The sequence below is a fragment of the Pavona decussata genome, unplaced genomic scaffold, assembly GCF_977016875.1.
Source record: "Pavona decussata unplaced genomic scaffold, jaPavDecu1.1 SCAFFOLD_84, whole genome shotgun sequence".
Taxonomy (NCBI): Eukaryota; Metazoa; Cnidaria; class Anthozoa; order Scleractinia; family Agariciidae; genus Pavona; species Pavona decussata.
Window position 1 is genome coordinate 4,065,001 of NW_028145502.1, and position 13,334 is coordinate 4,078,334.

The 13,334-nt window shown below is 42.3% G+C and overlaps 2 protein-coding genes across 2 annotated transcripts in view; both read left to right on the forward strand.

The window, feature by feature from the left end:
- The window catches only part of LOC146475555 (nucleoporin NDC1-like), a 22,069-nt gene extending 13,563 nt beyond the window's left edge, over positions 1–8,506 (forward strand). Inside the window, exons 15-23 of the mRNA XM_085115977.1 lie at positions 1,024–1,106; positions 1,474–1,515; positions 2,987–3,037; positions 3,322–3,385; positions 3,790–3,848; positions 4,512–4,553; positions 5,672–5,783; positions 6,759–6,810; positions 7,465–8,506. Of these exons, the coding sequence (XP_084972103.1) occupies positions 1,024–1,106; positions 1,474–1,515; positions 2,987–3,037; positions 3,322–3,385; positions 3,790–3,848; positions 4,512–4,553; positions 5,672–5,783; positions 6,759–6,810; positions 7,465–7,528 (569 nt within the window). The 3' untranslated portion in view covers positions 7,529–8,506. The remainder of the gene's footprint in view (positions 1–1,023; positions 1,107–1,473; positions 1,516–2,986; positions 3,038–3,321; positions 3,386–3,789; positions 3,849–4,511; positions 4,554–5,671; positions 5,784–6,758; positions 6,811–7,464) is intronic.
- A 494-nt stretch (positions 8,507–9,000) lies between these two features.
- Positions 9,001–13,112, forward strand: LOC146475556 (creatine kinase B-type-like). Its single transcript, XM_085115988.1, has 4 exons — positions 9,001–9,688; positions 11,031–11,443; positions 11,976–12,030; positions 12,656–13,112. The coding sequence occupies exons 1-4, from the start codon at positions 9,082–9,084 to the stop codon at positions 12,826–12,828; spliced, it is 1,248 nt and encodes a 415-aa protein (XP_084972114.1). The 5' UTR covers positions 9,001–9,081; the 3' UTR covers positions 12,829–13,112.
- The last annotated feature ends 222 nt before the right edge of the window (positions 13,113–13,334 follow it).

The following is a 13,334-nucleotide window of genomic DNA, read 5'->3' on the forward strand; positions in this document are numbered from 1 at the left end:
CTGTTTATAGGTTTTACGTTGTATTTCAAAATATTAAGAGAAATGTATCATTCTCTATCGATAGGGATAAGTGATTTCTGCAATACTCTTGCTGAGTGAAGTTTAAATTATAGACTGAGGTTTTTGTTCAGTGAATGACACGGGCATAAAAAAAATTCCGAGTGCTCCTATCAGGAGTCGAACCTAAGACCTTCCGATTACTAGTTCGGATGCTCTACCACTGAGCTACAGGAGACTCGTGGGAGCTAAGGCCATTAAACTAGGTTCACAAGACAAACATCCTGCATACTGCTAGGATTGGAATGTCATGTGTGGCATATGCGCTATGAAAATGATGTGGTGTAGATGAGAGGAATGTCCATGTAAATTACCGAAAGAATAATGTCTGTAGCCATCTCTGAAGGCTCCAAGAGAGTTTGCTGGCCATAGATGAACGTAAAGGCTAATCCGAAGAACTTCTCCAGAGTAACTGAAACTATTTTTCATAAAATTTTTGTGGGAAAGCCGGTTGCCTCTGGTTTGTCTTAGAGAGTAACCTTGAGACATTAATAGGGAGCTTTAGCAACTGCGACGGCGAATGCAACGGCATCAAGAACGTCAAAAAAGCAATAGGCTTAATAACCAAAACAACAACTCTGCACGTGCATTACACTTTTTGGTACATTTCTTTGCCGTCACTGCACGACTAGGACGTGAAATTTCCTGATGGGACTTTTTATGGAGGACGTAAACACACGACGACGAATTTTTCTTTCTCTTTCTAAACTTGGGTGCGGTCTCCAAGAATTCAACTCCAGGAAATTTCACCTACATTTTACATTTTAAGCAAGTTGGAATAATCGCGACGACATTTGAAAAAAGGCGAATTCATTTTAATAGTGACGTTTTCGCTGCCGTCGCCGTCATCATTGCTTAAGCTCCCTATTGCTACGGTCAGTAGAGAGCTTGTTCATGACTTGTCTATAAATCAGCACTGACAAGGAGAGTAACTAACCTTTCCTGTATTGTTCTTTTACAATATAGATAGCGCACAGAGAATCCCCTCTCCAAGGCCTATTCAAGACACTAGTGTATTCTGCCGGTTAAGAAACAAGACAATTGATAAGGTAAACGCAATTGAACGAACGAACCCTTACGTTCTTTAAGCCCTAACAGCGATCAGCATCCAATTTCTCCTCGTAATATCAATGGTTATTCAACCCCTGAGGTCAAGAGAATTAAGGATATGATCACCCAAGGTGAATTTTCTTGATGTTTTAATAACTTCTCCTCAGTACTTTTATAGGAAAAGTGTGAGGACAAGATAGGAGAATTTGTTCTTTGATATTAGGGGTTAGAGGGTTAATGGCTCGCTATGAAAAGTAATGCTACACATGCAAGGTTTTATTAAAACTGCGTGTTAGTTACCTTGTTACCTGTAGGGTTAAAGAGTTAATGAATAATCATCCAACGTTCTTTCCTTTTCTTTGGCAGGTGGATAATTTTGTCTGGAGGATGAACCAAGTTCCACATAATGTACGTATCTTTCTTATTAAAATCTTGTTTCACCCTTTGGAAAGTCGTGAGACATCGGATTGAGACAACAAAGCAGTTTTGATTCAAAAGCCAATTTTTGTTTCCTGACAAGGTCCTTTTAAGCTGTTGTCAGCCTCCGTAGCAAACGTTTCTGTGGAGATTTGTGCCTTTTTGTTGTTTGAATCCCCATTTCCGTTTCTTTCGCTCTCTACCCTATATCCGCAGGCAAAAGTCTTGTTGACCGTACAGCAGACTGGCTTTCTAAAATCCTGAATGTTCGAGGAGACTCATCTAACGTCTTTTTTTTTCTGGGCCAAAATGTGTATCCCCGGCTCGAAACCAACTCATGCCACTTTGACGATTTGTATCTTTACACCGGTTTTAAGTTTAGTGTCTAAAGTAATTTCGCGTTTGCTTTGGTTTTGCATTGCTACGTTCTGTGATTGGTTAACAAAACTCGCGCCACTTTCTCAATCAACGGCGCCGCACGCGTTTTCCCGCGCTTGGCGCAGTTGCACGTATTTGTTTCGAATTTTGATTGGCTCGTTGTGTTGTTTACACCTGTTGTGATTGGCCAGAGTAATTACAGTCAAACCTGTATATAACGGCCCTGTATATAGCGGTCACCCTGTGTATAACGGTCACTGAACAACTTCCCAAAAATCGTCCCTTATATTTACTGTTAAGTTGACCTGCATAAAGCGGTCACCTGTATATAACGGACGCGGTCACCCTTTAGACTTCCTGAATGCACAATTTCATTATCTTCTACCTGTATATAACGGTCACGAAATTGGGTTACAATTAACGAATAATGCCAGGGATATATCGTTGACTCTAACCCCAACTGGAGGGAGGAGGTCCGAACGATCTCTTTGATGACGAAGATGAGAAATTGCAGCTAGCCCCCCTGAGACGTGAAGGAGAGGCGGCGATGCCGCAGAACTTGACCTTGATGAATAGGACAGTAGCACAGGCAGTCGGGCTTGCAAAGCAGCTGAAAGACTTTGCTCAGTACTATGGACATGAAGAACTTTCTTTCACACTAAGTAAAGTCAGTGACATACTACATGAAATCAAGCTTCGAGCTCCGAAATATCAGAAAACTATAACCTTTTTTTTTACTTTAAAAGCTTTTCCTACAAGGAAACTTAGATGAGTACATGTATATTGCACCTCCGTAAAAGTACGCCACGGACATTTTATAGGCCTTTTTTATCCTGATTATTTCGTTGCTGTTACTCGTTATTGTCACTAAAACGTAAATTGAGTGATAATTTGTACATAATAATGCTATTTATTGACTTCTGGGGGAGTTTAAAGGAAACCTGTGTACAGCGGTCACCCTGTATATAACGGTCACCTGGCCATTTCCCAAGGGTGACCGTTATATACAGGTTTGACTGTACTTTGGTTTTGGTTTTACGACACTCGATTGGAAACCGCTCTAATGAATCTTTGTTTCGTTTAGATTGCCTGTAGTTTGAAGGAGAGGCCGATCATTGGATTTCTCTTTGATGAGGTGAGGACAGTGTGGAGTTAAACCAGCCTATGCACTAGCCTCTCTCCTCCCCAAAGGCTACTTTAGAAAAAATGGAGGGAAAGGTCTGGGGAAAATGAAGAGGGGGAAAAAATGAAAATTTGTATAGCGCATAATTCCGTGACGAGGTGGGCAAATGCGCGTTACAGTATGAGGACACGCTCCAGATCGAATTGGAATTTGCCAATGTTGGTTTTGGGGGTTAGGGTAAAACCGGAGTCACAATGTTAGCTGATCTTGAAATGTTTCTGGACCTCTTTTTTCAGATTCCAGAAGCTCGCACGCAAGCGATATTTGCCGATTGTCAGCTTCACATTTGGGCGGTTGAAGGTGAGATGATTTACGCTGTGGACACACACATACAGCGACCGATATGGAGATCGTAGAAATTAAACTAAAAAGCTTTGTCTTTCAGTTTCTTGTCGAGCAACAAATGTTGCGTTGCGAGTTGCGATTGTTTGCGATTGCCCGTATTACCACCTCCGCGCGCAACAATTTTTCATGGTGCAAAAAGTAGAAAAGGACGTCTACTTTTAAAACTTCGTTTCTACTTTTTGCTACAAGAAAATTTGTTGCGCGCGGAGGTGGTAATACGAGCAACAGACAATTGCAATATGTAACGCAATGTTTGTTGCGCGACAAGTTGAAACTGAGGAAATGTTGCCCGTATTAGTTGGCCTAAACGCGTGAATTCGTAACATTTATACTACTTGTTTATTCTCCATTTATTTTAGTTCTCTCAAGACTGGTTGCATCTTCCTACACGGAAGACACGTACGGTGTAGTGCAAAAGGTAACTTCTCTTAGAGGGTTGTTTCACACGAGCACACAGATGAGAGAACACCAGATTTAGTCAAAAATCGCCTAAAAATGTGAAGGTACTAAGATGTCATGTTGGTCACACAACGATATTTCACCGTCCCCTTGCCTCAGCCGTCCTGTTGCGTAAGCTCACTGTTTTATAGATTCACGGGAACGCGGAAAGGACAGGTGACGAGATTTTAAGGATCTCTTCTTGAAAGTTCTTGAAACGTACGTCTTCATCAACCTCGTGTCATAATCAAATTCTGATTAACAAATCAAATGTGGTTTAACGTTGTCTGCACTCTTATCGACAACGATATTCGTCATCACAGTGGTCAAAATGTTGTGCGCCTCGTGAGTTTGACCACTGTGATGACGAATATCGCTGTCGATAAGAGTACAGACAACGCTAAACCACGTTCGATTTGTTTTTTTACCACAATATCAACGTCAAAGAAAATTCTTACAATAATTGTCAAAATTTCTGCGCGCTGATTGACGCGAGCAGCGTTGTCTGGACTCTTATCGACAACGGAAAATTAGCCAATCAGATTGGGAGATTAGAAACAATTGTGGTAAAAAATGAATTTCACCTTCTTGCAACTAACCAGTGTTTTCCATAATCTTAATTCATATATTTTTGCATTTTCAGAGTCTCCCAGACATCTTTGTTTCTCTCTTGAGTTTGCTTCAGGTGAGATAATTTTCATGTTGTGTTGATGTTTTCCCGCCCTTTTAACGGTAAAGAAAAAAACTCCCAAAAAGATTTCGGACCCGTACAACTGTTTTAGATGCAGAAAATTCATTTCATTCATTCAATAGGCCATTTTCATGATGGCGTCATTTTACTACAACTACCAGAATTCATTTCGTTTTCCTTTTCAAATGCAAATTTTGTAATCCCAGTGGAGAGCAAAGAACAATAGCTCTAATTAGCATGAGAAAAGAAAAACAGGAAGGATTCTGGTAGTTGTAGTAAAATGACGCCATAGTGAAAAAGTCCTATTATTTTGAAAGTAAAAACATTTTCAGTTTTCCAAGATTAAGAAACACTGAGTAATTTTGTACGAAAATAACCCGCAATCTTCCGAAAAGGGATAAGGAAATAACTATTCGAGCCCAAAAGCTCTTCGGGAGCTTTGAGAAACGCACACCCGAATCGAAGATTGTCAATAAAACCTCAGGAAAAAACTGCCAAAAACCATAGTAAATCAGTTTAGTAACCCGGCACGAAAGGAATAAATAATACTCTTTACTGTAAGGACTTAAAACTCCAAGAGAGTGCAGATTCGACAGTGCGTAAATTACGCCTTAGAACTCTCACTCGCATCTTGTTTGCCCTGAGCGCTAACGATGCCGCTTGTATATGTTTACATCTCTTGGTTGAATTTTCTCATCTTTTAACCAATGAAAACCCAAGTAAGTCTGAAAGCTAATGAGGCACGTGCAGGAGTATAGATCACGTGCCAGTAAATTGCACGTGCGGTTTTGCACGTGATGCTAATTAACTAAAACCAACAGCAAAGTGAGAAAAACGATTGTACTTTCGGGAAAATAAAATGACACCGCGGTTTGCAGGAGAACATTTTGCTTGCACAGAGCAACATGGCTGTTAGACCCAAAGTTTTTCTCTTTTTTTCCGGAAAGTAGGGAAGACCGAAAACGTCTGTGCCGTTCAGCTTTCCTACTCGTTTTTGTTGCTGCTTTGTTTAACGTTTTTGGTATTGTTGTTGTCGTGGTTTGTTGTTTTTCTTCTTTCTAGCGACAGTGATTAAAAAACCTGGTTAACTGGTTTTGTTCTTGTTCGCACAGGCTTTAGACAAGCATTCCAAGCTTTCGCTTGCGCTGACGTCAAAACCCGCCATTCAGCCGAGACCTCCGAGACCACAAGGCAAAGACGGTCTGCGGTATCAACTGAGAGCAAGTGAGTAAAATGCCCTCGTTATTTGGTCGTTTATTTATAAATTATCAATCCATGACGGGGAAATATTTGCGTAATGGGAGCCAAATAATAATCCAGAACCATTCAAGAGCAGTTTTCAATTGAGTGTCGAAAGTAATTTCGCGTTTGCTTTGGTTTTGCATTACTACGCTCTGTGATTGGTTAAAAAAAACTCCCGCCACTTTCTCAACCAATGGGAATCCAAACCAAAACCAATCGTGTTTTGGCTGCACGCGTTTTCCCGCGCTTGGCGCCAGTTACATTCATTTGCGTCGAATTCTGATTGGCTCGTTGTGTTATTTACATCTGTTTCTATTGGTCAGGGTAATAGACCCTTATCACTCGGCGGCCATGTTGACTCTCGGGGGAATAAAAGCTTTGTTTTCGCACGGCAAGCCTCGGCCAGACGCGAATTCAGTGCGAGGCTTACCGTGCAAAAACAAAGCTTTTTATTCTCCTGAGACTCAACATGGCCGCCGAGTGATAAGGGTCTATTACTTTGGTTTTGGTTTTACGACACTCAATTGGAAACCGCTCTAAAACCCTAGACTACTAGTTTGCTGACCCTAAGAAAGGTAAGGGACTAGCCATGGCTTACTAAGACCCTGGCTTGCGTTTCTCAAATCTCCCGAAGAGCTCTCCGGCCCGAAAGATATATTTTTCTTATCCCTTTTCCACAGATTGCCGGTTATTTTTCGTTCAAGTTAACTGTAGGACAAACTGACGTTAATGAACCTTGAGATAAGGCCAAGCTGACATTGACGTGTTGAAGGACTATCTCTTGGCACTGCGTTTAAATAAATCAGATAAGCCCCCCCCCCCCCCCCCGTCTCTCTCTTTAGAGACCCCCGCCCCACCCCTTAAATATGCTAGAAATAAATAAGCCCCTGGTAGGGGGGTGGGGGGACTTAATAGAGGATTTACGGTATATTCATTTTACATTCTTGCACTTCACAGCACTGGTATCATCCATCTACAGAATAACCAACATTTTCCACGAACATTTGCGGTGAGTTTCTATCCGGATTCTTTAGCTAGTATCCTGAGGCCCGTTTCTGTAATGTTCCTATAATTTTCCGGTCCTGATAAGTATTTTATTTTAATTCCATTCATTAACAGGTGGTTCCTATTTTAGTCCGGGCTTGCCATATAAAATTATTTCGCTTTAAAAATTTAGATTTCAAAATCAATCAATGATTGCATCTTCGTAAAATGGTTTTCAAGCGTGGTAAGAGATCTCAACTTTCGAGAAACGTACCATTTGTTAAACGTACGACGCATGCCAGTTCCCGTCAAACATTTCCAAAGGAAAATACACGCAGACATCTAATCCCTCCTCTTTAAAGCTTTAAAGCCATTTCTGACAAATGGAAAACGCCCGAAGGGTATTAAAAAAATGACCGGCCAGTCTGTAAATCAAATGCGTCATTTTGAAGAGATGGTGCTGCAAAATCTTGAAAAATAATCACTTCGAAAATGGTACGCGCTATTTTCAAGAAATTCGAAGGACTAGGATAAAGCTTATCCTTCAAACTGGTACATTCCGTTTACAAACTGACTGGTCTGGCTGACAAGTTCTGACAATTGGAAAGCGCCCTTAAGCTTAAAGCCGTTACTAACCAAAAGAGTAAACATCTTTTTCCTATTTTTCCCTGCTTAATAGGACCATCCCAATGGCTGCTGAACACCACAAGAAGCTTCAGTCGTTCATGGAATTCAGAGAATAACTCCACAATAGTAGGACTCGTAGAAACTTTAGACAGAAAGAGATTCACGGAAGATGTAGACTGGATAACCAGCAACTGTGTTATCTGACTTGTTATTGCGGCTTTAGCAGTATACTGTTACACGTTGAAGTCCTTTAGTGAGAAGCATAACCCTTTCATTCGAAACCAAAACCAGAGTAATTACTCTGGCCAATCGCAACAGATGTAAACAATACAACAAGCCAATCAGAATTCGAAGCAAATGCATGTAACCGGCGCCAAGCGCGGGAAAACGCGTGCGGCCAAAACACGATTGGTTTTGGTTTGGATGCCCATTGATTGAGAACGTGGCGCGAGTTTTATTAACCAATCACAGAGCGTAGTAATGCAAAACCAAAGCAAACGCGAAATTACTTTCGACACTTAATTGAAAATCGCTCTATTCGGAATTTTGCGGTACTGAAAAACAAATAGCATTACAGGAAAGTACTGCCCGATAGATTCTTAAGGGCTCCTGCTTTTATTTAAATGTCACACGTGAGAACTGAGTATCGTTTAAATTTAGCACCACATTCAAGGCTGTATAGAGCTGTATGTTTGACTTCGAAGTTAAGGGATTGACGTACAAGGCAGAAGTTTCGAAAAGTCATTCTACAAACTGTAAAAAAGAACGGCGTAGAAGTATGTATTGTAAAAAGTACTTTCGTTTCATGTACTTCGTTTGTATTGTGCTTCGTGCAATGTGGCCTGAGATGTCCACCACTTCCATGAGCCAGACTCCAAAGCTGCAAAGTGTGTGTTTTTTTTGTCTTTCCCCGCGCGAGCAGGAATTGCGAGGCTCGCCCGCGAGTTACCCTCGTGATTCTGTTGGCTGCACGCAATGCCGTTCGTCAGTAGCTGTTACTTTAGTGCGAGGTATTGGTATTTGTCTAGCTTCAAGAATCATTTTGATTGTTAGGTGTTTATAGGCAGTTGAATAAACAAATTATTTTCAAGAAATAGCTTGGCGTGGTGTCACTTAGAGAGCTTGTTTCGCTTCTTTAGTCATTCGTTGCCCTTGTATCTTTAGTAGAGTTAGGGCGGGAGGAGATTAGAATCGAGTGACGCGAGGCTCGCAGAGCTTTTGGGTTAGGAAGTGACTGCCATGTGGCGCGCGGGGTGTTGTCTGTAGTGTCTCTCCATAACCAAACTCCTGTCCAGTTTCCTCGCGGTCTAAAGTCAAGTAACAATGTCTGGATACGAGTCTCGCCTCATGCGACAAATAGCGCCTAACTGTAATCTATAAAATAACGGCTTTGCAACTTTCATCAGTTAATATAAAAACTCAAACAAACAAACCAAAGATGTAGCAGTTTAGCTTCATTTTGTTTTCATTATCCCATCAGCGGAAAACAATTAGATCAATTTTCCAGTTATTAATAATTGACGTAAAATGTAAAGGAAATTATCATTAGCAATTAGGCAAAATTAGCAATCAATAAACTGACGCAACAGACTGTAATTAGTCATTTAGTTGAAGCAAAGCTGACGAGAGGCTGCACGCTTTCACGCGCGAGCTTTGGAAACTTTTCAAAATGGCGTTCGTTACGATTTCGAACTTCACAAAAGGACAAAGAGGTCGCATTTTGACCGCGCTCGGGATTGGAGTGGGGGCGCTCGCCGTCGGTCTCAGTTACAAGGCCGTGCAGGCCCGTCGCCAAAATTCCGGATGCGAGGGACGCGGTTTTCCCGCAATGGCCGACTACCCCGACCTTCGCAGCCACAACAATCTAATGGCAAAGCATCTGACGCCGCGGTTGTACAGCAGACTCCGCGATAAAGTGACCGGGAGTGGATTCACTTTGGACGCGGCGATTCAGACCGGGGTGGATAACCCGGGGCATCCGTTTATTCTTACCGTGGGGGCGGTAGCCGGGGATGAAGAGTCCTACGATACTTTCGCGGAGCTTTTTGATCCGATCATTGAAGAGCGCCATAATGGCTTCAAGAAAACCGACATGCATAAGACGGACCTGGACTCGTCCAAGATTCGTGGCGGGAAATTTGATGAACGCTATGTGCTTTCATCGCGCGTGCGCACTGGACGATCGGTTCGTGGGTTCAGCTTGCCGCCACACTGCTCGCGCGCGGAAAGACGAGAAGTGGAGAACATCGTGTGCGAGGCCTTGGATGGACTTAAAGGTAAGCTTTCATTTTTTGAATTTTTCATTTTATTTTTTAAGCCAGAACCACAAAGGAATACAACGTGGATACTTTTGTCAAATTTTTATCCGTTTATTTACAATCTTCTTTTAAATCGTATCTTTTTGAGACCGAGGCTAAGCGTTCTTAATTTTGATTTACTAAATCCTTTTTTTTTATTTGTCTTTTTTTTCCCAAGATACGAGGCTCAACCACTGAAAAACACTACTAATTATTTGACTAAAACAAAGGAAATTAATTAGTAAATCATTTAATGAAATTAAGTTAAGGCAATTAACTGATAATCATTTAGCCAGAAATACAGGCGGCATTTTTAGGCCATTCTGTCGCATACATATATGTTATTCACCAGCAAGGAGGTTCGTTTTTGGGAAAACTGTGCCCGGAGGGCCGTACTCAAGACAGAGGGTACAGCTTTTTCCAATACGGACCGACCTAGGCCGGTGAATGACAGTTTTATTTTTTCTCAGCATGAAAACAAGGCCCATGTCTCGCAACAAATCGCACAACAAATTCACCTGGGTTCGGAATATTCCGCCCACTGCCAGAACCAATCAGATTGCGTGATTTAGGGAATTCTGCCCGCTCGCGCACTAAGAAAAAATACAGGCCTCTGGCAGCGCAAATTCGACATCGCGTGCCATGTTTTCGGGCGGTTACGTTAATGAGTAGCTTGAGCAGGCCTGGAAAAGCCAGTGATAGCGAGAGGTCCGCAAAACAGCGCGCGCGCAGGTTTCAGAACACACTCGCGTTCTGGGACGCGTGTAAAATCTGAAAATGCCCTCGTGTAATGAGGGTGTGAGCTCGAGCTCCAGAGGGTGTGGTTTTAGCGTCACGTCCCTATATAACCTAACGTAGTCTCTGCAAAACTTTACTTTTTTGAACTTCCTTGTAGCCGAAATTTCCTACAAACAGTCAACTTTTTTTTTCAATTACAGTCGTAAAAGAATTACCCAGCGCGTGCGAAAATTAAATCAGTCGCGCGCTACATGGGAAATTGATGCACTTGAGAAAAAATGAGAATTCCTGCATACTTGCTTTTTCACTCTTTTCTGAACCATACTTGTGAGATAAATAGGATATAAGCGAGCGAAATACAGGCACCAAATACTCGAAACACTTCTGACACCATGTAACGTTTTCTAAGGGCTCCACCGATAATAAAACCGAACTAAACTAACGAATACACAGCTACAACACAGCCCAACTCGTAGCTAACATGTGATTACATCCGGGTAAGTAAAGATCTGCACGAGACACACTTCATGTAAAACTCAACATAACGTCACAGCATGGCCTTTAGATTCATTTTATGTTGCAGGTAACCTGTCTGGGAGCTATTATCCGCTGAACGGTATGACCGCGGCCGAGCAACAGCAGTTGATTGACGATCACTTCCTGTTTGACAAACCAGTCTCCCCGCTTCTCACGTGCGCGGGAATGGCACGTGACTGGCCCGACGCGCGCGGAATCTGGCACAACAACGACAAGAACTTCCTTATTTGGTTAAACGAGGAGGATCACACGCGCGTCATTTCTATGGAGAAGGGAGGAGACATGCGGTCGGTGTTTGATCGCTTCTGTCGCGGCCTCAACGAAGTTGAACGACTCATTAAGCGCCAAGGACACGAGTTCATGTGGAATCAGCATCTGGGATATATCCTGACTTGCCCGTCTAACCTTGGAACAGGGCTTAGGGCAGGAGTACATGTGAAGCTGCCCAATATGGCCAAGGTAAGGGTTTTAGTTAGTTTTGTGAGCAGTCTCTTTTTCTTTCCAGTTCATCCAGCGAAAAGCCCAGTTCACTCTCTCGCGCGCGAGAGCGCAATGTGATTTCCTGCATGCGCTTTTCAAATTTGCAAATTTATGCCTGTGCCCGGAGCAGTTTTCGGTTAATTTTTAGAAGCAATTCGCTATGGCTTTGTTTTGAATACTTGGCGCAGTGATTGGGTCAAAAAAAAAAAACGCGCCACTTTCTTGAGCTTGGGGCCTTGATGTCTGATTGGTTCTTTATCATCGACCAATCACAACAGCTGGAAATAACTCAGTATTATAACTTAACCCTTTACAGTTAACTCCCTTTATTGCGGACACCCTCGGGACCGCGAGTTAGTGTCCTTAATAGCGAGAGTCTGTAATAGCGGAAGTTTATTTCAGTCAAACGTCTATTCTCTATTTTTGCCGGGGATTTAGCTACTGTCCGTATTATCGAGGTGTTCGCAAAGCGAGAGTTGACTGTATATTGCAATGTTCCATTTTCTTTCAGGATTCACGATTTGGCGAAATTTTGGACAAGCTGAAGCTGCAGAAACGTGGAACAGGTGAAAATAAATTACTAGTTTAACCTTCTCCCTGCGTGCTGTTCTCTGGCCCCGCATCATAAATGCGCTTTTAAGCGTGTAAACTTTATGTACTTTGGCTACCCGCAGCACTTAAACAATATGAAACGCTGATAAAAACAGAAATGAAAAGGAACCGTGGTAATTTATTGTCAGTTTTAAAACACATTATTGTAAAGCAGGTTTGAAGATGGAGGCAGAAGTTACAGCATTGCAAGAATTGCAGCCCTTGAGTATTCATTTCGGATGTAACAATTTCGGGATGGAAAACTTTTGAACTAAGGAGAGTTCTGGATACGTTACTTTGCCGGATCTCTTGTAGTAAGAAATGCACGTGCCAGACGTCACTTTACGTGTAAATAAACCAAACTGATTGCAGGACTGACACTACGGCAAAAGAGGAGTTTTAATCAGGCCTATATTGTAATGTTACATCTTGTGGATGGGACCTAAGATTTGGTGGCATGTACAACGCAAACGGAAAACATAATCATTCTACTTTTAAGGGGCTTTTCCAAAATGGCTTATATTACCGTTTTTCAGTGATTGCAAGTGAAGCAAGTGCGTATGGGTGTTTTAACGATCTTTGTTTAATTTCCGTTTTCAGGCGGTGTTGACACAGCAGCCGTGGGAAGTGTCTTTGACATTTCTAACTCAGATCGCCTCGGCTTCTCTGAGGTTGAGCTCGTGCAGAGTGTGATTGACGGTGTCAATCTTCTCATCAACATGGAGAAGAGGCTTGAGAAGAACAAGTCCATTGATGACCTCATTCCAAAGTAGAGGCTCTGACGCATATTGGGTTTTATTATGCATGCGCCTGATGGATTATTTCTCGCAGCTGTGCTTTATTACTGCTTGAAAACTGAGGCTTGTCAATAAAAAATTAAGCGAAGCGGTCACTAAATTCGCGCACATGGTTATTGAGGTGACCGCTGTGCAGTTTATCCGTGGCAGGTTTTGCTTGTCTCGCGGAGGGCGTACTGCACTTTGACAAGCCGCTGAACATGCTAAAGCAGGAGACATGCTGTTATTGAAAAGTAAATTAAAGAGTTAAAAACACATGATGATCTGTCTTTTGTAGAGAAAAAATATCATAGGGGCTAAGAAAGGAATCCTCCTTTGAAATCGGTCTAAAGCTTGTTTGGTCAGTGTCCTCTGGTGGCGCGATTCTCTCCCAACCACCCCCCCCCCCCCCCCCCTTCTTCCCTCCAGTTCTCTGCTCCAGGTCTGCGAGGGCAAGTAACTTATTTCCTAACCAAACACTCTAATGCCTTCCAACAATTTCC

What these genes read in the sequence shown, in the direction of transcription:
- LOC146475556 (XM_085115988.1), top strand. Translation starts at nt 9,082, where the DNA reads ATGGCGTTCGTTACGATTTCGAACTTCACAAAAGGACAAAGAGGTCGC. An exon ending in AGCTGCCCAATATGGCCAAG is followed by an intron (nt 11,444 to 11,975) that starts GTAAGGGTTTTA and finishes ATTTTCTTTCAG; the next exon opens with GATTCACGATTTGGCGAAAT. An exon ending in GCTGCAGAAACGTGGAACAG is followed by an intron (nt 12,031 to 12,655) that starts GTGAAAATAAAT and finishes TTCCGTTTTCAG; the next exon opens with GCGGTGTTGACACAGCAGCC.